General features: G+C 44.7%; 1 protein-coding gene across 1 annotated transcript in view; it reads left to right on the forward strand.

The window, feature by feature from the left end:
• Positions 1 to 11,422, forward strand: part of SLC25A33 (solute carrier family 25 member 33) — a 29,737-nt gene extending 18,315 nt beyond the window's left edge. Inside the window, exons 3-7 of the mRNA XM_075538266.1 lie at positions 534 to 611; positions 5,062 to 5,162; positions 6,668 to 6,734; positions 9,593 to 9,873; positions 10,962 to 11,422. Coding sequence (XP_075394381.1) covers positions 534 to 611; positions 5,062 to 5,162; positions 6,668 to 6,734; positions 9,593 to 9,873; positions 10,962 to 11,164 — 730 coding nt within the window. The 3' untranslated portion in view covers positions 11,165 to 11,422. The remainder of the gene's footprint in view (positions 1 to 533; positions 612 to 5,061; positions 5,163 to 6,667; positions 6,735 to 9,592; positions 9,874 to 10,961) is intronic.
• The last annotated feature ends 10,931 nt before the right edge of the window (positions 11,423 to 22,353 follow it).

Raw genomic sequence — 22,353 nt, forward strand, 5'->3', positions numbered from 1 at the left:
GTCGGACCGTCCATAGAAATCTCTGAGCCTGTTTCTTGGTGAATCTTTGCATTGGCACCCACTGCCAGATGTTCATGCTTCCTCAGCTCTGCCTCCCAACTCTGAAAACGGGGCTCCTGTGGGCAGCAGGTGAACTTCTGGAACTCCTGGCTGTCAGATACTCTAGGAGCACACTTTCTCACTTCATGAACAAAAGCACTCCCTTTCTATACTGCAGCACACAAAATAAATAGCCAGGCCCCTGCAATGAGGAAACTTGTCAGAGAAGAAAAACTCACATATTTTTTCCCTAATATAAAGCAATAGAAAAGTAGTCAGACGGCACACCGTCAAAGGTGGAATACCTGCAAGACCTGGAAAAGCAAACCCCCCCACCCCGGTTCCAGCTCTCACAGGTCACACTGAATTACAAATTGGCAGGAGTTTGAGGTCTAACAAATTTTCTCTTCTTAAGGAACTAATGTAAAAGGTGGCTCTGTTTCCATACGCTTTGTCTAAGACGTTTGAAAGATAAATCTTTTCTTATGATTCAGATCCATCTTGGAGAAGGAAGGACCAAAGTCACTTTTCAGAGGCTTGGGTCCAAATTTGGTTGGAGTGGCACCATCAAGGTAAGCATTGTACTCTTCAGCTGACTTAAGCCGACACTGTGTGCTGCTGAGCCATTTCATGTGAAGGGGATACTGGGATGAAGGATTGGGATTTGTCTAAATATATTCAATGTCATCAGATCGTCAGCAGTGCTGACTTGAATCACTGCTAGAGTGGAAAGTGTTGCTGAAGGATGTTCTGGACAAACCACTTGGAATTTCTTTGTCCTTTCAACAAAAACAAAAAAAAACTGATAATTAACGTTTTTGAAAAACAGGTACGGTATTATCATTGATATGAGAGCTAGACTTTGACTTTAAATAGTCCTATTCCAATCCAGAAGAGTTATTAGAAGCATATGGAATTTCTATTCCTCCTCTCTCTACATAGGGCTGTATATATTTTAAAAATCATTTTATTGGGACTCATACAACTCTTATCACAATCCATACATACATCCATTGTGTCAGCACATTTGTGCATTTGTTGCCATCATCATTCTCAAAACATTTTCTTTCTACTTGAGCCCTGGGTATCAACTCCTCATTTTTCCCCCTACTTCCCCAATACTCCCCACTCATGAAGGGGAGTGTGGAGTGGGGACCCAAAGCGCATCTGTAGGCACTGAACTCCCCCTCATTCTCAATGATACGATTTTATGTTCTTTAATGCCTGATCCTTGATCCCTTCGACACCTCGTGATCACACAGGCTGGTGTGCTTCTTCCATGTGGGCTTTGTTGCTTCCAAGCTAGATGGCCAGTTGTTTTACCGTCAAGCCTTTAAGACCCCAGACGCTATATCTTTTGGTAGCCGGGCACCATTAGCTTTCTTCACCATGTTTGCTTATGTACACATTTGTCTTCAGCTATCGTGTCAGGGAAGGTGAACATCATGGAATGCCAAGTTAATAGAACAAAGTGTTCTTGCATTGAGGGAGTACTTTAGTGGAGGCCCAATGTCCATCTGCGACCTTAATACTAAGCCTATAAATATATGCACATAGATATATTTGCCATCATCATATGTAAATATATTTACATACGTACATGCCTGTATTTAGACCTCTATAAGTGTCCTTTGGTAGGGCTATATTTTAATGGTAAAGATCTAGAAGAGTTGTTAGGTGCTGTCCGGTCAGTTGCAACTCATAGAGACCCTGTGTACAGCAGAACCACAGCCCTCCCAGTCCTGGGCCATCCTCACAGTTGGTCAGTGTTTGAGCCCATGTCGCACCCATTTCATCAACCGTCTTCCTCTTTTTCTTTGTCCTGTGGGTTTGTGAGGAGAGCGAGCGAGACTGATGGTCTGATTAAATATAAACATTGACTTATTATGGTCAGTGATAATCTAAGCTTTGTGCATCAAAGTGTGGGATGCAAGCAGCAGTACTGCCTGTCATCTGGAAGCTGCTTAGAAGTGCACATTCTCGGGGTACCTCCCAGGCCAACCTAGAGATCTACATTTAACCAGCACCTTTGGTCATTTCTATGTATGTTGATGTCTTGATCTAAAGGGATTTTAAAAGCTTCTAGGCTTTACCTTATATAAAACATTCTCATTTTTGTTACACAATTTAATTCTCTTCAGAGCTTGTTAGAATATATAAAACTGGACTATGATACTGTAAGCAACTGGCCACATGAAACTAGGAAATACAGATTAATTAAAATTAAAAATGCAGTTCCTCAGTCTCACTACTAGCTACATTTCAGTTACTTGTTCTCCTACTGGCTACTGTAAGGGAAAACATAGTTAGAGAACAGTTCCATCTCCTCAGAGTTCTTCTGGGCATTCCTGAGGTGCAGGTGTGTGTGTGTGTGTGTGTGTGTGTGTGTGTGTGTGTTTGTGTTTGTTGATAACTGACTGGAAAGGTAGATAAACGACCTAGAGGTTGCCTCCTGAGTTCTGAGGGGGCCTCAGGGTGGGGGAGCAAGGTAGCTATATATCCATTTATTTTCATGCTCATACTAAAGTCAAACTTTAAAGAGAAGTAAGCCTTATAACCAAGATGAGAATGTTGTTTTATATCAAGTGAAGACTAAAGCTTCAACAGTTCCTCCAGACCAGTGCCCTCCCTCTGTACACAACTCACCTGGGAAGGTCAATATTGTGCTTGCTCTTCTAGAATTTTGTAGCATTTGCACATCATTTATTTTAAAAATAGGAAGTACCCAGAAACAAGGGAACAAAAAGTGATTTAAAATCGATGGCAAGGAGGGCGTCGGATGCCTCGTGGGGCTTGATCAAGTGCAATGTAGCTGAGAGGTGTTACTGAAAACAGAATGAAGGTCAAACATGATGGTGGGATAAGAGAAAAGTAAAGGAAATAGAGGAAAGAACTAGGAGGCAAAGGGCATTTGTAGAGGTCTAAATATAGGCATGGACATGTGTAAATATATATATATATATATATATATATAATGATAGGGAAATAGATCTATGTACGTATATTTATATGTTAAAGTATTAAGGTAGCAGACGGACATTGGGCCTCTACTCAAGTACTCCTTCAGCACAAGGATACTTTGTTCTAATAGCCTGGCATTCTGTGATGCTCACCTTCTGGACACCATCACTGAAGACAAAGTGGGTGCATAAGCAAATGTGAAGAAAGCTGATGGTGGCCAGCTATCAAAAGATATAGTGTCTGGGGTCTTAAAGCTTGAAGATAAACAAGCGGCCATCTAGCTGAGAAGCCACAAAGCCCATGTGGAAGAAGAACACCAGCCTGTGTGATCATGAGGTGTCGAAGGGATCAGGTATCAGGCATCAAAGACCCAGAACAAAAAATCTTACCAGTGTGAAGGAGGGGGAGCACAGAGTAGAGACCCAAAGCCCATCTGTAGACAACCAGACATCTCCTCACAGAAGGATCACAAGGAAGAGATGAACCAGTCAGGGTGCAGTACAGCACCGATGAAACACACAACTTTCCTCTAGCTCTTTAATGCTTCCTCTCGTTCACCCCCCCCCCCCCCCAGCCCCGGACTATCATGACCCTACTTCTACCTTACAAATCGGGCTAGACTAGAGCATGTAACAGATAAGAGCTCACAACACAGGGAATTCAATACAGATAAACCCCTCAGGACCATTAATAAGAATAGCAATACCAGGAGGGTAGGGGAAAGAAAGGGGGAACCGATCACAATGATGGACATATAACCCCCTCCCAGAGGGATGGACAATAGAAAGTGGGTGAAGGGAGACAGCAGTAAAAAGTAATAATTTATAAATTATCAAGGGTTCATGAGGGAGGGAGAGTGAGAGAGGGGAGGAAAAAATAGCTGATACCAAGGGCTCAAGTAGAAAGAAAATGTTTTGAAAATGATGGCAACAAATGTTCAAATGTGCTTGACATAGTGGATGTATGTATGGATTGTGATAGAGTTGTACCAGCTCCCAATAAAATGATTTTAATAAATAAATGTGAAGTATTAGTTTGAGGGACAGTATAGGATGTAGCATTATAAGTAGATGGTAAATATTGAATAGATGTACTAAGTAGAATGTGAGTGAGGCTAATATTGCCTTGTATAGATTCCTGACTACGTCACTCATTTAAATAGGTGGGACCTAGGGATGGAGGAAAATGAAGGAGATACATGAATGCAACAAAAGTAGTCAAGATCCTAAGTTACAACCTGGTCTGTGCTGGATTCATTGGCCAGCACAGACAGTCCCAAGTGGTCCCTGCTACCAGGAGGGAAGACAGAATCAGGGGGAGAAGGGAAGGTGGAAGGGTTTTAGGGGAGTGGCATAGTTCAACCCCCACCTCTGTGGGCATCAGGATATACCTCTATCTGAAAATAACATGACTATTCTTACATGATTCTCTTAAGTCTTCCCAAAAAGTTCAAATAATTATATTTTACATACTCATTTTGGTGTAAGCGTGATATAATTTTCAAAGATTACAAAATTTAAAATGGAACGAACAGAATTTAAGGTGAATGGATTCATTGGATAGTATAAGTTACCGCAAAAAATACACCCCAAAACAACAACAATAATAATAATATATTAAGGGTTCAGGGAGGTGGGGTGGGGAGGGATGCTGGGGAAAGGAGCTGACATCAAGGATTTCAAGTAAAAAAATGGATTGTAGAAGATCATGGTAACAATTGTAGAACTATGCCTGATCTGATGGGATTGTGGATTATAATAATATCTAAGAGGTAGCACATAGAGGATTCATTAATTGAGAATATAAACTGTCGGAGGACTTAGACATTTTGATAGCGCAGTTTCCTAGTTATGTGTTGGGCACCTTTGTTATCGGTGCATTATTTCTGGAGTGGCAGGGGCTTCCTGAAAGGGCTTGGCTTCAGCAACGATACTGGGAGATTATTTTGGTTCCATATCCACCTTTCCACATTAGTTTTGGACATTTTTCAGATGTTGCAGGGGAGTGTGTAGGGGTGTGGTGCCATCACAACTTCTTTACAATTTCTCTTTGTTCTAACAGGGCTTTGTACTTTGCATGTTACTCCAAAGCCAAAGAACAGTTTAATGGCATTTTCGTGCCGAATAGCAATATTGTGCATATTTTCTCCGCGGGCTCTGCAGGTATGTAACCCTCATGAGTGGAGAGAAGAGTTCTCATTTTCCTGAAAGCTGTCTTGTGCCCACTAGCTTGTTCTTAAAGTGACAACTGCTTCTCTGACACTTAAAATTGTTTTCTAGAGCTTTATATTAGAACTGATACATGTGTTCTGGTGCCATTTGAAACTTAGTTCCGGTTTCTTTGACCACTAAGGCTTATTCCATCAAAAATGTACATGCTGTTAGCGTTATGTTCCTTTAAAGGAATATTAATGTTTTTGTTCCACGTTCCAAAGCAGAGCAGATTTCTTCATAGTCGTGCCCCACCCCACCCCCGTGTCCACCTCATCCTGGGCCACACATATGACCCTTCTGGATGATTTGCTCAGGACATGTAGTTGAGCTTCTTCAGTAGGATCAGCAGCCGGTCAGGTAACCCTTGCTCTCTCTTCATGGGCTATTTCCCTCGCAAAAGAACCCATTGAATTTGTAGCTTTCTAGGTTGAAAGCTAGATGATCTTATATATATACTTTTGTGTCTGTGTGAATAGAAAGACACTGTAGAGAACTTAAGGTGGCATTTTATGAAGTCTCTAGGCCTGCCAGCCTGTAAGACGTCTCCTGTTTTGCTAGTCTTGGTCGTTCCAAGTGAGAGCACTCCCTTTATAGATGGGAAGGTCTGACCTAGAGTAGACAGACAGTGTGTTAGCAGAATGGCTTCACACAAGGCGGGCATTTCTGCTTGCTATGGAGCAGAGACTGAGCTTCAAAACAGACTGGTTTTCATTTATTCCTTACTTAATAGGCCAATAATGAGTTAGCTGTCACTGAAAAATGTTTATCAGCATTGTAACTTTAGCAGAAATAACTTAGAAGAATCCCCTGGGATATAAAGCAGACCTGGAGGGAATTTTTGAAACTCAGTCTTCCTAATATCTGATTATTTTACTTATGTGGAGGTGTGGCATTGGCAGAGTCAGCCCAGCCCCACTGCACTTCACTGTTTTGGTGGAGTTGGAATCCCAGGCAGTGTTGATATGGAGACTCTTACGTACCAGAGAATGGCGCCTGTAAGCGGAGCAGGCTTAAAACTGCACCAGTTGTCAGCTGTGATGAGGCAAGTATTCCAGTTTCTGGATTCTATGCCAGTAAATGGAGACTTAGTTCCTAAAACACATTCTTTCTGGACCTGAATTTTATCAATTGAGTTTTAAGATGGTGAGTTTTAGGATAGTTGGGTAGTTAGCACAGACATCACCTGAGCGGAAATGCCAACAGCGCCATCTAGAGGTTGTAAAGGTGGGACAGGGATCCAGAAAGTTGCAGCAAGGTTTCTTTCAGGCCCAACATGACCAATTTCATGTTGGTATATAACTTTAGGAAATACAGCTTCCAGCTGCGGTATAAATTGTAACTGCTTCCTACTGCCCGTTATACTGTGAAAGCTTCAAAGTTTGTCTTGTATGGACAGCTTCTTAAAGCACTGACCATAGATATTGCTAACTTGTTGTATTTTTTCTTTCTTTCAGCTTTTGTCACAAATTCCTTAATGAATCCTATATGGATGGTTAAAACCCGGATGCAGCTAGAACAGAAGTAAGCTATCCATTTTTCCATGCCCACTCTCCTAGAGAGAGGGGGTTATTCTTAGGGGGTTGTCTTCCTCCCATTCCAGCTGTGGAGTCTCAGCCTTGCTTTTCCTTGAATGTCAGCATGTGCAGAATTTATTTTGTTTTGAGCTTTATGCTGCAGACCACAGTGGGGAGACAGGGCCAGCCTAGGAGCGCACATGCCCTGGCATTTCCAAACGTGGCTCCGTTGGGCACTGTCAGCATGCTCCTCCGTGGGAAATATGCCTGGCTTTCTTCTGTGTTTCCCCACTAGGGAAATAGAGAGGGAGACACAGGACCTATCTGACAGGAGCTGCAGCCCAGTGGGGAGGACAGACTGTAAGAAAACAAAGGGACCCGGGGTGCAACAGGACTGTGGGGGTCGCTAATACAGTCGCTGGGTGGCTAGTAGGGTAGTTGCTCCATGAACAACCGATTCCTTTGCTGTGAGACCAGAACTGGATGGGTCTCAGCTACCTTTACTGTATATTTTGATCAGAGATCCTTCATCTTGATTAAATGTGGTCAAATATATAACAGACTTTAAAATTCTTATGGAATCCAGATTTCTGGGTATGTGGAAGCTAAATAAACCCCTAAAAACTATTGCTGTGAGAGAATCTTTAAACCTTACTCCAAAAAGAGCTCTCGAAGTCTTCCTTAAACCAAATAATAGTTTATCAGCTAGTAAAGAATGTATGCTTTGAGCGTTGTATTCTTTTAAGAACTACCTACCCAGGGGAGTCTGGGAGAAATGGGGAGCCAATAATAATAAGTACAAAAGTGTTCTAAAGTGGATTGTGGTAATGATTGCACAGTTCTTTAAAAAATATTTTCAAACATTGTATGGTCTGTGAATTCTATATCGATAAACCACTGCCACCAAGTCACTTCAAGGATTCTCTACCTGAGATCACCTTGAGGGTGTGGGGAGTTGGCTGGGGAGGAAGCAGTCCGAAAAGGAGAGTCAGAGTTCAATTTTACAACTCAAGAATGGAATCAGTATCACAGAATTATACATGTGGAAATTGTTCCATATATTCTCAAGAAGTAAAATAAAATTTTTTAACTTAGAAATTAAAGGATATGCCCAATAGAGAAAGTTAAAATCATGAGGCACGGAGAGTTCTGAACCGAGTTTCTGAACCGAAAGGAGGCACGTGTGGGTGAAGTGCACCAGGCGCGTGTGCCTGCGCTGGAGAAAATGAAGCTGGGAAAGCCAGTGGGGACCCAGCCCTGACAGGGGCGGGGCTTGGAGAGCAGCTGGGCTCTGTGTTATATAGACTGTAAGAAGTGACAGTTTTACTCCCAGGGAACACTCGGTTAGCCTTGGAGACTATTTTGTTTGTCACAGGTTGGGTGAGGTGCTAGTGGCATCTTGTAGACGTCAGAGATCCTGCTAAACAGCCTGCCTTGCACAGGACAACTCCCACAGCAGAGAAGTCTCTGGCCCCAAGGGTCCAGGTCCAGGGGAATGATTTGAAAGGTCAGTTCTGCTGTGGAGTACGGCCTCTAGAAGAGAGAGCAGGAGACTCCTGGAGGCCGGTGAAGGGCTGAAGAACGGCACTGTCACAGGAGGCTGTTAGCTGTGACCACTGTCAACAGCCCTTCACCTGGCAGCAGGCGTTGGAGCAACCAGTTTTCTGGTTCCCATTGCTTGGTACCACTGAGTCAGTTCTGTAACACGAATCTCATAATCGTCATGTTGCAGCCACTGTGTCAGTCTTATCAAGAGTCTTCCTCTTTTTTGCTGCCTCCACTTCTAAGGAGCATTCTGGCTGTACTTGTTTATTCTTTTGGCAGTCCACAGTACTTTGAATATAGTAGAAACCATATGACCGTATAGACCATAGATAAATAAAATTATTTATATTGGTAATTTTAGCTGGGACCCTTTGTGGTGTAGGGGAAGGTCTGAAGTTCAAATCACTACGGAGAAAGACAGGGCTTTCTGCTCCCATAAAGAGTTGCAGTCTCAGAAACCTACAGGGGCAGTTCTACCCTGTCCTATAGATAGGGTCGCCGTGAGTCAGAATTGACTCAATAGCAGCAAGAGGATTAGTTGTTTTGTAATCTGTTTGACATTTATAATGATATTCATTATAAAATCATGAAATAAATAGTCTCAAAATTCATAATTTTGAAAGAGTACCCATATGCTCTTCACCCTGTCAGAGCTTAGGTAACTATGGCTTTAGTATTTCCCTAAAGCCTATCTGTATCATACCAAACCAGAAATCCAAACTAGCTGCCATTGACTCAATCCTGACTCCTGGTGACATATAGGACAGAGGAGAACTTCCCCTAGGGCTTACAAGGCTGTACATGTTTACAAGAGATCGATAACCTCGTCTTTCTCCCACACAGCAACTCTACATGTAACCCGCTGTACCACCGGGGCTCTTTATTAATTGTGATTATTCTTCCCAAATAATCTCACCCTGCTTAGAGCATTTCTCTATAGTTCACTAACCCATAACCATTTTCAACCTTGTGTGTGCACGGGGGTGGAGCTGTGACTCCTATTTTAGATGTGTAGGTTGTTTTGATGACATGTGTGTATCACTGTTACTTCCTGTGATGATTATCTTTTCAAAATTAGATCAGAGACTATGAACGTTTTCTGGCAACTCTTGATACAGATAGATGTAACTCCTTGTGGGCCAGCCAGGTGTCATGCTCCCCTGGGCCGGGGAGGAACAGGACTGCAGTGCCAGGATGACACAGGTCACCTGCTGTGGAACTTGTGTTCATGCTCCTGGGAGGTCACCAGGTATAGAGCATGCATGCAGTCACCCACTGGCTGGTGCACGCGCTAACAGACCTGTCGTTGACCTTGTGCAGAGTCCGAGGCTCCAAGCAGATGAATACACTCCAGTGTGCGCGCTATGTTTACCAGACAGAGGGCATCCGTGGCTTTTACAGAGGGTTAACGGCCTCCTATGCTGGCATCTCAGAAACCATCATCTGTTTTGCTATTTATGAAAGTTTAAAGAAGCATCTGAAAGAAGCTCCTTTCACCTCTTCTACAAACGGGACTGAGAAAGATTCCACAAATTTCTTTGGACTTATGGCAGCTGCTGCTATTTCAAAGGGGTGTGCCGCCTGTATTGCCTACCCTCACGGTACGTTGTGCCTTTTCTCCCTGAGCCAGAAGAGAGCTGGCAGGTCTGGGTGAGTTGTCAGTGTATCTGAACTTCTGTAGGCCAGATCCTGCGGTAAGGCATGGGGTCCACATGAACATGGTTTGCGGGTGTAAACATCTAGTTGTCAGCCCACCGGGCCCTGTGCTGTCGCATTGCAGTATCGAGGACCCTGTGTTGTTGAGCTGTGGAGGGTTTGAAAGGAGCCCCAAATCTGGCCTTCATTTAAAAGTCCTTGATTTTAAGAGGGCTAGAGAGCCAAGCTTAAAGAAAAGCTTCATTTATTGTGCCCTGAAAACTGGGTTGTTTTGAGAAGCCTGTGCATTGTTGGCTGCCATAGAAGCACATGTCTGTCGTCGTTAGGGCCCCCCGGGGCTTACAGACATGGGGAGCTCTGGGCCATGAGGGGTGCACATGAGGGGGAGTCAGGTTAGCAAAGGCGGTGGCTTTGAAGCCCAGCTGAGTGGAGCCAGATATAGGAGGAGAGAAAGATAGGGAGTACCTGCAAAGCATGCCTTGTTAAAGGCATTTTAAAATTACCCTTTAGAGACATTGTTGTATGTGCTTAATTGGGAGTGTGGTTACTGCGTTCTGTCAGGTCCATTTCAGCGCAGAGCAACCCCATGTGACCACATAGACCTGCCCGGTAGATTTTCTAGCCATGAGCCTCTGAGAAGCAGGTTGCCAGGTCTTTCTCCCGCAAGTGCAAACGGCCAGCCTTTAGTTAACAGCCGAGCACTAAACCCTCACTCGATCAAGTCTCTAAATAGGAGTAGAAAACCATAAAGGATATTAAGTCCCCTTCAGACTGAGCTTTTTAAACATCCCTTAAGTGGTGTGTGCGTGTGCACATGTCCACAGTTGACGGGTTCCTGGTCTGAAACAAGCATTCCCTTGCATTCTGTCCCTGTGTATGTGACCGCCCTGGCTGAGGACAGCCGTGATGGCAAGTGGGTGTAGTGGTGCAGGGACGAACTATGTGACAAAGCTGCCTACTCGCTGCTTTGACACTCTTGCGATGCCTGGAGAGAACGTGTGCCCGGAGCATAAGCGTCTTCCTCTCTTTGCAGAAGTCATACGGACGCGGCTCCGCGAGGAAGGCACCAAGTACAAGTCTTTCACGCAGACCGCGCGCCTGGTGTTCCGGGAGGAAGGTTACCTGGCCTTCTATAGAGGACTCTTTGCCCAGCTCATCAGGCAGATACCAAATACTGCCATTGTGCTGTCTACCTATGAGCTAATTGTGTACCTGCTAGAAGACCGTGCTCAGTAACAGGCCAGAACACTGTGCTCTCCGAGAATAAAACTGAGAAACCCTAGAGAACAGTTTTCCTCGTTGATCTGTAGAACGTTTGAGACGGAAACAGGAAAAGCCATGAAAGAACTGGCTGCTGTCACCTGGTGGACATTTCCTTTTGGATTCATGCTTTCTGGAAGGTTCTAATTCATTAATGTTGAGTTAATTATAACTTTTTTTTTAATTTAAGAGGATTCAGGATTAAGCAGCAACTAAATTAAATCATGCTATTTAATTTAAGTATTAATTTGGTTTGTGTCCTCTTTATGATCCTGGTACTATAAAAGCTAAGGACTTCAGTATTTTGGGCAACGCACAGAGGTGTGAAGAAAAACTGTAAGTCTGGTCTGGTTTTCATCTGACCTTGTCCCAGTGGCAGCACTGTGGGGACCGGGATAGCCTCCTAAGGGGTGGGGTGTGTGTGTGTGTGTGTGTGTGTGTGTGTGTTGCATTTCAGAGGGTCAGGCCATTTACAAACTAGGATGAGTGTGTGTGTGTGTGCGTTGCATTTCAGAGGGTCAGGCCATTTACAAACTAGGATGAGGAAATCAGACAAGCTTCTGGTGCTAAATCATTTAACCTGTAAACATTTTCCTGAAGTTGTCCTCCTCTTATCCCACCTGAACCAAAGGAAGAGATTGAAAGAATGGTTTAAGTGCCGAGCTCAGGGATTCCTGCCCAGAAGTTAAGCCCGGGTAAGCCGGCCCGAATCCCACTTCAAGGAGTGTGCCAGCACAGCCTCAAAGTGGACGGAGGGTAGACTGGCCCCTGCACGGAGTCCTTGGTGATGGTAGAATACTCGCTTAAAGTAGAAAACTTTAAATCCCAGAAATGAGAAATCACCAGCATTGTGCACCCCTTTGTTTTAAGAAGAGGGGAGGAAAAAGAGTAGTAAGACAGGGCAGGGAGAGTCAATAATCGCCCCCTGCTGCTGGTCACTGGAATTTGAATGCTGTGGGCATTAAGGTGGTCTTCCCTCCGGGGAGAAAGATACTTGATTCTAACTCACAGGACAGTGTGTAGTCCAGATACAGCTGCGGATGCTCTGATAAGGGATGAGAGGGGAGATTTTCAACTTGCTCACCTTCGTGGCCATGGAAGGAACATTGATGTTCCTGCACCTTCCAGCTTTCCCACCCATCCGGAACTCAAAACAAATGCCTCAGAGCTTCAAAAATGAAAGGGGGGTGTGATTTTGATTCGACAAGCTCACGTTTAACTCTTGAACAGTGGCACGTAGCAGCGCCTACCTGTTTTATTATTGTTATATAAGGCTGTATGAACGAGTGCTTTATCGTGTTTGTAGATTTCAGTGTACCGAGTTTAATGGGTAGCTGTAATGGCCACCTGTATGTAGTTATGGGCTGCAGTGGATTTGGCCTTGACCCTTGGAGAGAGACCCCGTGCACAGTGGGTCCACATGCTGCCGAGCTGGCACCATCCCAAGACAGGTTCCCGAGAGAGCCCTCGGGCCCCAGGCATGTGTTCATTGGCCAACGTTCCTCCTCTAGTATTCAGACGGAAACCTGAGCATCCCCCCGTTTTTATTTCATCAGAAGGTTCAAAATAAGGTGTGACAAAAATGGCTAAGTGCAAAAGACAGCAGTTTGAACCTACTCGTCGGCACCTCAAAAGACAGGCCAGGTCATCTGTTTCTGAAAGGCTGAAGCATTGAGAATCCTGGCCCCACTGCTATCGGGTTGGTTCCGACTCAGGGGCTCTAGAAGGCTAGGTTTCTCTGGCTAGCAGAGAGCCTCATTTTTCTCCCAGAAGCGGCTGGCGGGTTTCAGCCACCGACCTCATGAGCCGCAGTCTAACCCTTCACCGCATTTCCCCAACAGTGCCAGCAGGCCTCTTGAAAAAGCCCTGCCGCATGGCTCTGTTCTGCACACGTGTCACCAAGGGTTGGAACGGACTCTAGGCAGCAAACAACCACAGCTGTTGTTACTAGGTAGCAAGATTTAGAATTCGCTTATACATTCTTGAATTAATGGTTGGATGTTGACTTGGTATAATTTAGGCCTCCCTCTGCTTGCTTCTGCACAAGGGCATTAAAATTAAATATCTGCAGCAAATGTAGGAAAAGAACAACCAGAAAGAAATGTTCCCTGTTACAGGAGCTTTTGATATTTCTATTACACACGAGAGAGATGGTGAAATCCCACTGTCCCTGCCTTCCTTCAACAGTTTAGTTAGTGGAATGTCGTGGTTCTCTCAAGTCAGATGAATACTCAGAATGTGCCAAACACAGGCGTTATGTTTTAGCTCCTTCGAATTGGGACGATTTTTCACCTTCAAGCTATGACAGAATTGTGGCGTTGTTACCACACATTTTACAAATAGGAGGATGGGGGACTTAGCTGATTCACATGCAGTGGTAAGTAGTGAGCTGACCATCAGGAGACCTGTTGGATCCCGTCAAGGCAGCTCTCTGCCCAACAGAACAAAACGCTGGCTGGTCCCTCGCTGTCCTCCCAGTGAACGGTTCTGAGCCCACTGTTGGAGTCACCATCCATCCATCTTGTCGAGCATCCTCATTTTTACTGATCCTCTTAATTTACCTGTTCTTTTCTCATAATGTGTCCAAAACGAGACAAAGTCTAGCCCTCCTTATTTCTTTCTTTTTAAAAAATCATTTCATTGAGGGTTCATACAGCTCTTAACAATACATACATACACCCATTGTGTAGAGCATATTTGTACATTTGTTGCCATAATCATTTTTAAAACATTTTCTACTTGAGCCCTTGGTATCAGCTCCTCATTTTCCCTGCCCTCTCCTACCCTCAAGAACCCTTGATAATTTATAAATTATTATTTTTTCATGTCTTACACTGACTGATGTCTCCCATCACCCAATTTTCTGTTGTCCATCCCCCCCCAGGGAGGGGGTTATATGTAGAACATTGTGATCGGTTTCCCCTTTCTCCCCACCTTCCCCTTCTTCTGGTATCACTACTCTCATTATCAGTCCTGGATTCCGTTTCCAGCTCTTACCTGTACCCATATACATGCTCTTGGTCTAGCTGTCTGTGAGGTAGAATTGGTATCATGATAGTGGGGAGGAAGAAACATTAAAGAACTCGAGGAAAGTTGTGTGTTTCATCGTTGCTACACTGCACCCTGACTGGCTCGTCTCCTCCTATGACCCTTCTGTAAGGGGATGTCCAGTTGCCTACAGATGGGCTTTGGGTCCCCACTCTGCACTCCCCCTCATTCACATGGATATGATTTTTTGTTCTGGTGGGTCTTTGATGCCTGATAACACCCTCATTTCTGAGGAGCACTCTTGTACTTCCTCCAAGAAAGTTTTGTTCTTTGACTTTCAAAGTCCTTTGGGAACACCATAATTCAGATTCTCTTCCAGTCTTCTTTATTCACTGTCCAAGTTTTCCGTGGCAAAGCCCTCAGAAGTGGACAGCCTTTTGCTTTTCCCTGTAGTTGCTAGGAGCCGTCCAGTGTGTTCCCGCTCAGGGTGACCGTGTGCTCAGTGCCTGGCCCCGCACCACCGTCAGCATGGTGCTGTGCTTGAGCTTCTTGCTGCAGCCAGTCCATGACTCCGCCTTATCGAGGGTCTTCCACTTTGTCACTGCCCCTCTGCTGTACCACGCATGATGTCCTTCTCTAGGGACTGGCCTCTCCTGATAACATCTCTAAAGTCTTTCCATTCTTCTAAGGAGCGTTCTGGCTCACACTTCCTTCCAAAACAGACTTGTCCTTCTGGCAGTCGACAGTACGTCCAGTCTTCTTCACCAACCCCTAATTGAAATACACCCATTCTTCAGTCTTCCTTAATCATTACCCAACGTCCTCCTACATGAGGTGATTGAGAAGACTGTAGCGTGGGGCTGGCACGCCTTCATCCTCAAGGTGACATCTTTGATCGTTCACACTCAAAGAACGCAGTACTTGCCCAAAGTAGTACATTGATTTCTTGACTGCTGCATCTTTGAACATTGATTATAGATCTACGGAAACCAAAGTTGCTTGATGCTTTGATCTGTCTTCCATTTTCTCATGATGTTACCTATTGGTCCAGTTGTGAGGATTTTGTGTTCTTGGCATTAAGGTGCAATCTATACTGAAGGCTGCAGTCCGTGATCTTCGTCAACAAGTGCTTCAAGTCCTTGATTCCAGCAAGCCAGGTCATGTCATCTGCGTATCACGGTTTCTCAGATGACCTGCTCAGCATACAGATTGGCCAAGTTCAGTGAAAGGGTACAACCCTGACCACACCACTCCTGTCCAAATTCAGGCCACACTCTGACTTGTCTAGGGAAGAATTCCTCCTCGTCTCTTCGATCTTGCAGCTCCATGCATTCCTTGGGCGTGCACAGCATAGCTCTAGCCTGTATTGTCGTCATCACCTGTCCATCTTCCTCAGCTTCCTTCTGACTTTTTCCTTTCTCGTCTCAGAAAGACACTGGTCATACTGAGTTAGGTCCCCTACTACAGTGTGACCTCATGTTAACTCATCACAACCACAAAGACCCTAATTCCAAACAGGATCACATCTCCAAGTCCTAAGAGTTAGATCTTCTACTTTTTCCCCCTAATTAGGATTTACAGAATAGATCATCAGTTGTTACGTTCGATAAGGCATACACATTTTGTTACATACATTGCAATTCTCCCTATTTTTCTTATTTCCATTCTGACTTCCTTACGAACCCTCTGGATTTTGTTGGACAATTGCTGCCCTTTGGATTTCAATGGGTTATTATCCTAAATTGATGAGTTAAGAGTTCACCTTTCCTGATTTTACATCAGGTCGCATTCTCATGTTCTGTTTGAAAGACTGCTGCTTGTTTCATACCCAGATTCCTCATGGACGCAAAGAAATGTTCTGGAATTCTCATTCCTTGTCATGGTTATCCATAGTTTGTTATGATTGGCACAATTAATGCCCTAGCTTAATCAGTAAAAACAAAACCAAAAAAAGTCTTATGATGTCCTTTCAGTCAAGATCCATCTGACATATCAGCAATGATATCCCTTATTCCACATCCTCTTCTGATCTGGCTCGAATTTCTGGCAGCTCCCTATCAATCTACTCTGACCATTGTTTGAATTACCTTAAGGAAAATTTTACTTGCATTGTTAGGTAATTTCCTTATTCTGTTGGGTCACCTTTCTTCGGAATGGGCACAAACATGCATCTCTTCCAGTCAGTTGGCCAGATAGCTGTTGTGTCGGTCTGGGTAGACTAGAGAAACAAATTCATAGACACTCGTGTATATGAAAGGGCTTATATACAAGAGCAATTGACTTGAGGAAACAGCCCAGCCCAGTCCAGATGAAGCCTATAAGTCCAATATCCGCCAATAATGTCCAATACTAGTCCATAAATTACTCTTTCACATGCAGTGATGTTGAATGCAGGCAGATCACAGGCCAGTGGGTAGAAAGTCTTGTGGAACCAGTGGCGGAAGAAGCAGCTCAGTGCTGGCAAGGTCTCCATGTAGCTCCTCCCGCCCCAGAGCTCTAGCATAACACCATGTGTCTGGTCAACGGAAATGTCTTGCAGGGAGTCAGCATGTGTCCTTCCTCCAGCGCCTTTATCTCCTTAGCGCCTCCAAATGAGGTCATCAAGCTGCGGCCTGATTGACATGCTAAACCCCACCCCTGCACTTGTAAGTCTCGAATTGATAAGAGGTTACGTAACTACCACAGCTGTCTTCCACATGCCTTTGCAGAGACCAGTGAGCATTGCCAGTACTTCCTTCATCAGCTTGTTAAAACATTTCAATTGGTGTTCGAACAATTCTTGCAGCCTTTTGTAGCTTGAACTTCTTCCTTCGATACCAATACCTTGGTTTTTGCTGGATCATCAACACTACCTCTTAAAATGGTTGACTATCAGCCAATTCTGTTTGTCACGATGACTTTGTATATTCTTTACATCCTCTTTCTTCTCATGCTTCTACAAAACTTGGTCTTGTGGAGCTGCCCTCTGAACATTTCTGACCAGCTCTTTTACTTCATTTCTTCCATTTGCTGTAGCAAGTTTCAGCGGCTCTTCTGACATCTCATGGGCTTTTCCTTTCTTCCCAGTCTTTGAAAGGACCTTTTGCTTTCTTCATGTAGACTGGTCTTGATGTGATCCCACAGCTCATCATGTCTAGGGTGACATTAGTGTTCAGTATGTCAACTCTTGTCTTGACATGCAAATGATAAATTCTTTCTCCCTAGTCTGTTCTCAGTCATGGACTTGTTTTCATTTTCTTGATCCTCAACCTGAACTTACGTGTAAGCAATTGATTCCACAGTCAGCCTCAGCCTTCCTTTGCCTGCTGATGTGGAGCTTCTCAATGGTCTCTCTCCACAGATGTAGTTAATGTGATTCCTGGTGACGTCCGTGCATGTAGCTGCCGTTCATGTTGTTGAAGAGATTTTGAATCAAATAATCTCTAGTTTCATTTCTGTCACTAAAACCTTATTTTCCAACTACTGGTCCTTCTGTTTCCAACTCTCACATTCCAATCACCAGTAATTATCGTCACTAGCTTTCATGGTTAGTCTGTAAATTTGAATAATAGTTGTATTACTTTTTGATAACGAATGTGATGCTGTTCTTAGTGAAATTTGTCATTCCCAACACAGTAAACTACATGATTATCCAACTCAAAATTAGCATTATCAGTCCATCTCAACTTATTAATGCCTAGCATATCAATTTATGCATTCCACTTCATTTTTCACTTCAACATTTCCTAGATTCATATTTTGTATATTCCATGTTCTCGTTGCTTTTTAAATTATTTTACTAAATAATTTTATTGAGGGTTCTTACAGCTCTTAGAACACTCCATACATCAATTGTATCAAGCACATTTGTACACATGTTGCCATCATCATTTCCAACACATTTTTTTTCTACTTGAGCCCTTGGTATCAGCTCCTCTTTTTTCCCCTCCCTCCCTCACTCTTGTGAACCCTTGGTAATTTATACATTATCTTTATTTTCATATTTTACACCATCTGCTGTCTCCCTTCACCCACGTTTCTGTTGTGTGTCTCCCCCTCTTGGTGGGGGGCGGGGGTTCTTGTTAATCGATGTTTGCAGCTGTTTATTCTCTCTTTGAATCATGTCCCATCAGCAAGTAAAGGCTCCTAAAGCTTCACTACACTCTACTTGGAAGAGGCAGCTCCTGCCCCACTTGTACTTTGAGTCCCCTCCCAAGGGCTCCCCATCTGGCACTGTGTCTTGCTATTCATGTTTGTTTTCAGTAGCTAACTCCATGGACGTGGACAGTCTATGCCTTCCTCCTCGTGTGTTCTTTGAAAGTTCTGCCTGCTGGTATCTCAAATACTGGTAGCATAGCTTCTTCTAGGAACACCACAGTATGACAAACTGGCACACAAATGATAACTTCTTTCTCCCTAGTCTCTTCGTCTAGAGCAGCGGTTCTCAATCTGCCTCATGCCTCGACCCTTTCATACAGTTCTTCATGTGTGGGTGACACTGTAAAATTATTTTTGTTGCTACTTCATAGCTAAGTTTGCTACTGTTATGAATCGTAATATAAATATCTGATATGCAGGATGTATTAGACGACCCCTGTGAAAGGGTCGTTCAACCCCCAAAGGGCTTGCAACCCACTTGGGGGGTTGGGACCCATAGGTTGAGAACCACTGGTCTAGATGCTCCACTGAAACCTGTTCACCAGGAGGGACCCTGCTGAGATTTGAAATAAAGGTGGCACAACTTCCCGCATCACAGCAACACTGCAGGTCCCCACAGTCTGTTGAATGAGGATGAGACTCAATACCTGTTATCTAAGTCGTCAGAGGCGGCAGGGACCTTTAAGCTGTCAAGTTATCCGTTGGTTTACTGAAGGATTACAAATCCATGACCCTTATCCTTGACCAAGGTGAACATGAACTAGTGCATGTGATAATTGCGTGCATGCTCTGTCCACAAAGATCAGAGTCCTTCCAGACGCCAAATTTTTTGGAAAGGGGATGAACCTTAATGCCACACACATGCAAGAAGTCGCCCTAACTGTTCATGTGTGAACATGAACATGGTAGCTGGTGGACTCAGGAGGGCAGATGAAGGGCTTGTGCTCTGCTCCCCACTTGCACACAGTGGAGCCCCCCTAGGATTCATGCTGGTCCATCACTCTACAGCCCTCTTCCATCCAGCCCTGTCAATGCACGAGACAGAGACAGGACGTTGGAGGGAACACCTGGGAAACAAAAGTAACATTTTCCCTCAAACCTACAATCCATCATGATCCATAAAAAATACCTTCTCGTGGACCACCAAGCAGGGCTGGGAATAAAGCTGATGGACTCCCTTTAAAAAGATGCAACCACGTTTGGAGAAAGATGGACAAGGAAGAGATGGAGAAGCCACCCAATCTTAATCATAATTCCTTTTTCGGGTTAATGACACCCTGAAGAGAGGGGCTATTTGTTTATAGTTTCATAGGCAAAATAAATAGACTGATTTCTCTTCAGCCACCAAGACCCAGAAGAAAGCAGGGAAGCTGATGTGTGACCTGACCCCTGTCCTGCTACTTAAGTTCTGTCCTGCTACTTAAGTTATTCAAAATGTCAAGAAGACCCAGCAGATTTCTGAGAATGACGATTGTTGACCGCTGAGATCTTTCTTCCATTGCTGATGCTGTCTAAGAAACTCTGGGACTTTATCATAACTGAACATTTTATACAGTAGTGATTGGACTATTACTACAGACTGTTGTTTTGCTGAAAGATCAAGATTTTGGACTTGTTAATGCTGTAATGTGATTGGAATGTAACATTGCATGATTGAGATTTGATTAGGAAACATTTGCAAGGGTTTAAGGGAAACATTTTGTTAGATGCTGATCAGCTTAAAAAGGATACTTTCTATACATTCAAAGACAGGCTTGAGGCATCTCCTGGCTCTGATATAATTAAGCAATTGGTAAATGACATGGAAGGATTGGACCCTCGTGCTTGGGTTCAAAATATTTCTCATAGCCTGGGTCCAGCCTAATACTGCTGCTCATTATCACAATCTTTGTCCTGGCGATCACATGTTGCTTCTATAGAAAGCTAAGGCGTGTGAAGGAGAACCATACGGCCTCTATGGCACTTTTGAAGTTCGTGTGTAAGGCAAATACCGTGAGGAGCAGAGAACGGGAAGAGATTGTTTAAGAATCCTTCATTCTCTCGAGAAGGAGCCTGGAGGGTTGGGTTTCTAGTGGTGGAGAGGGCCCTCCACCCTTGTGAGTAATAGGTAAGTCCTAATCACATTCTCGTGACATTGTTCCTCACTTTACCCTCCTATTGTAAAGGCGAAACTGAGGAGCAGGAAGGAAGCTGGACATGACAGGGCAAGGGAGAGCAGAAACAGAAATAGCTTTATTAGGTGGGGGGAGCTCCCGGACGAGGTTCTGTTGGGTAGGCTAGCATAGAGCTGGGGAATGTCCATTAACGCATGCCCAGGGAGCCAAGCTGCGGAAACAAAGGAGTGGCACTGCACATGCTCAGAGGTTCAGGTTTCCTGCCGGTGGGCATGGGTGGGCGCTAAACCTGGATTGGCCCACCTAGGCCAGGTGAATTCAATTCAGCTAATGGGGTCGATCCGGGGTCGTCCACCATGCCTCCCCGTGGAATCCTTGAAAAGGCAGGAGCCCAGAGTCCAGACATACTTTTCTGTGTGACGCTGAGCAGCTTCCGTCTGGCTGCATGGTCAGGAGTCCTATGGGTGCCGTGTAAACCTGAAACTTCTAACTCTCATCAAACTAACTTGGATCACACACACAAAAAATAATACCTTTGATGTTCAGAGCTGAAAACACTGGAAAAGTGGGAACATTGAAACAAGCATTGTGCATTAATATCAAAACTGACCTCTCATTAACATTTTGCTTCTCTCAAAAAGCTCACTGAGAATTGAGTCCGTTCTCACTGATGTGACCCTGTAGGACAGAGTAGAACTGCCTCGTTGGGTTTCTGAGGCCATGACTTTATGGGAGTAGAAAGCCTCACCTACCTTGAGGTTAGCAGCCCACTGCCACCAGGGCTCCTGTGGTTTTCATTACAAAGGTAGTTAAATTAACAATCCTGACACGTGCACAAAATTAATCTCTCCTTCCCCTCTCACCCCCCTGAGGGAACTAGGGTTATCAGACAAATGTTAACCATGCTGGACTTCCTGCAAACACACGGATTCTGAGGTTTGTGTTTGCAGCCTTTGACTATTACAGCGGTTCTCAACCTGTTGGTGGACACCCCTGTGGGGATCGAAAGACCCTTTCACAGGGGTCCCCTGATTCATAACTAGCAAAGGACAGTGATGAAGTAGCAGCGACAATAATGTTATGGTTGGGGGTCACCACCACACGAGGAACTGTATGAAAGGGTTGCAGCATGAGGAAGGTTGAGAACCCCTGGGCTATTACATGAATTGACCTGCATGTTGATTTTTTTTTTTAAGCCCTGGAGCCTGCCTGGTAGTGCAGTGGGGACTCTAGTGGGCTGCTAAGCAACCAGGAGCTGCTCCCTGGGAGAAAGGCAAGGCTTTGTAGCCCCGTAAAGAATCCCAGGCTCCTAAAGCAATAGGGGCAGTTCTACTCTGCCCTAGAGGGTCGCTATGAGTCAGAATTGAGTCATGGCCTTTGGGTTTTGGTATTGTCCTTCCAAGCCAACACCTATAGCGCTGATATGCTAATAGTTACATGGTAATAATTTGCTCAACTTTGCTTCTGTCCATGGACAGTAGTGTTTCCATAAACTAGTTTTTATATCCCTGGGTGGTGGCTCAAGTAGAAATGATAAGGCGCTTAGAAACAATTGATGTATGTATGGATTGTGATAAAAATAAATAGCAAAACAGCCCTGAGCTCACAGGCTGCCTTGGCTAGGCTTTGGGAAGACAGAAATAGCAGGGGGAAAGACCAATGACAACGTAGTCGAATATGCCCAAAGTAGACCCCTCGCGCCTTGCAGAAGGTGGGCGCCCTTCAGCGCTGCCGGCAAGAATTTCAGGCGCAGGAGGAAGGAGAGGTCGCGCCGAGCCGCCTCCAAAGCGGCCTCCCACCTCCGGCCGCGCGGGGGCGCTCCGGAGTCGACACCGCGGCTTCCGCCGGCGTCCCGCCCGCCCGGGCTCGCCCCGCGCTCCGATTGGCTGCGCGGCGGGCGCGCGCCGAGTCAGGGGGCGGGCCCGC

This window comes from Tenrec ecaudatus, chromosome 1, assembly GCF_050624435.1.
Source record: "Tenrec ecaudatus isolate mTenEca1 chromosome 1, mTenEca1.hap1, whole genome shotgun sequence".
NCBI lineage: Eukaryota > Metazoa > Chordata > Mammalia > Afrosoricida > Tenrecidae > Tenrec > Tenrec ecaudatus.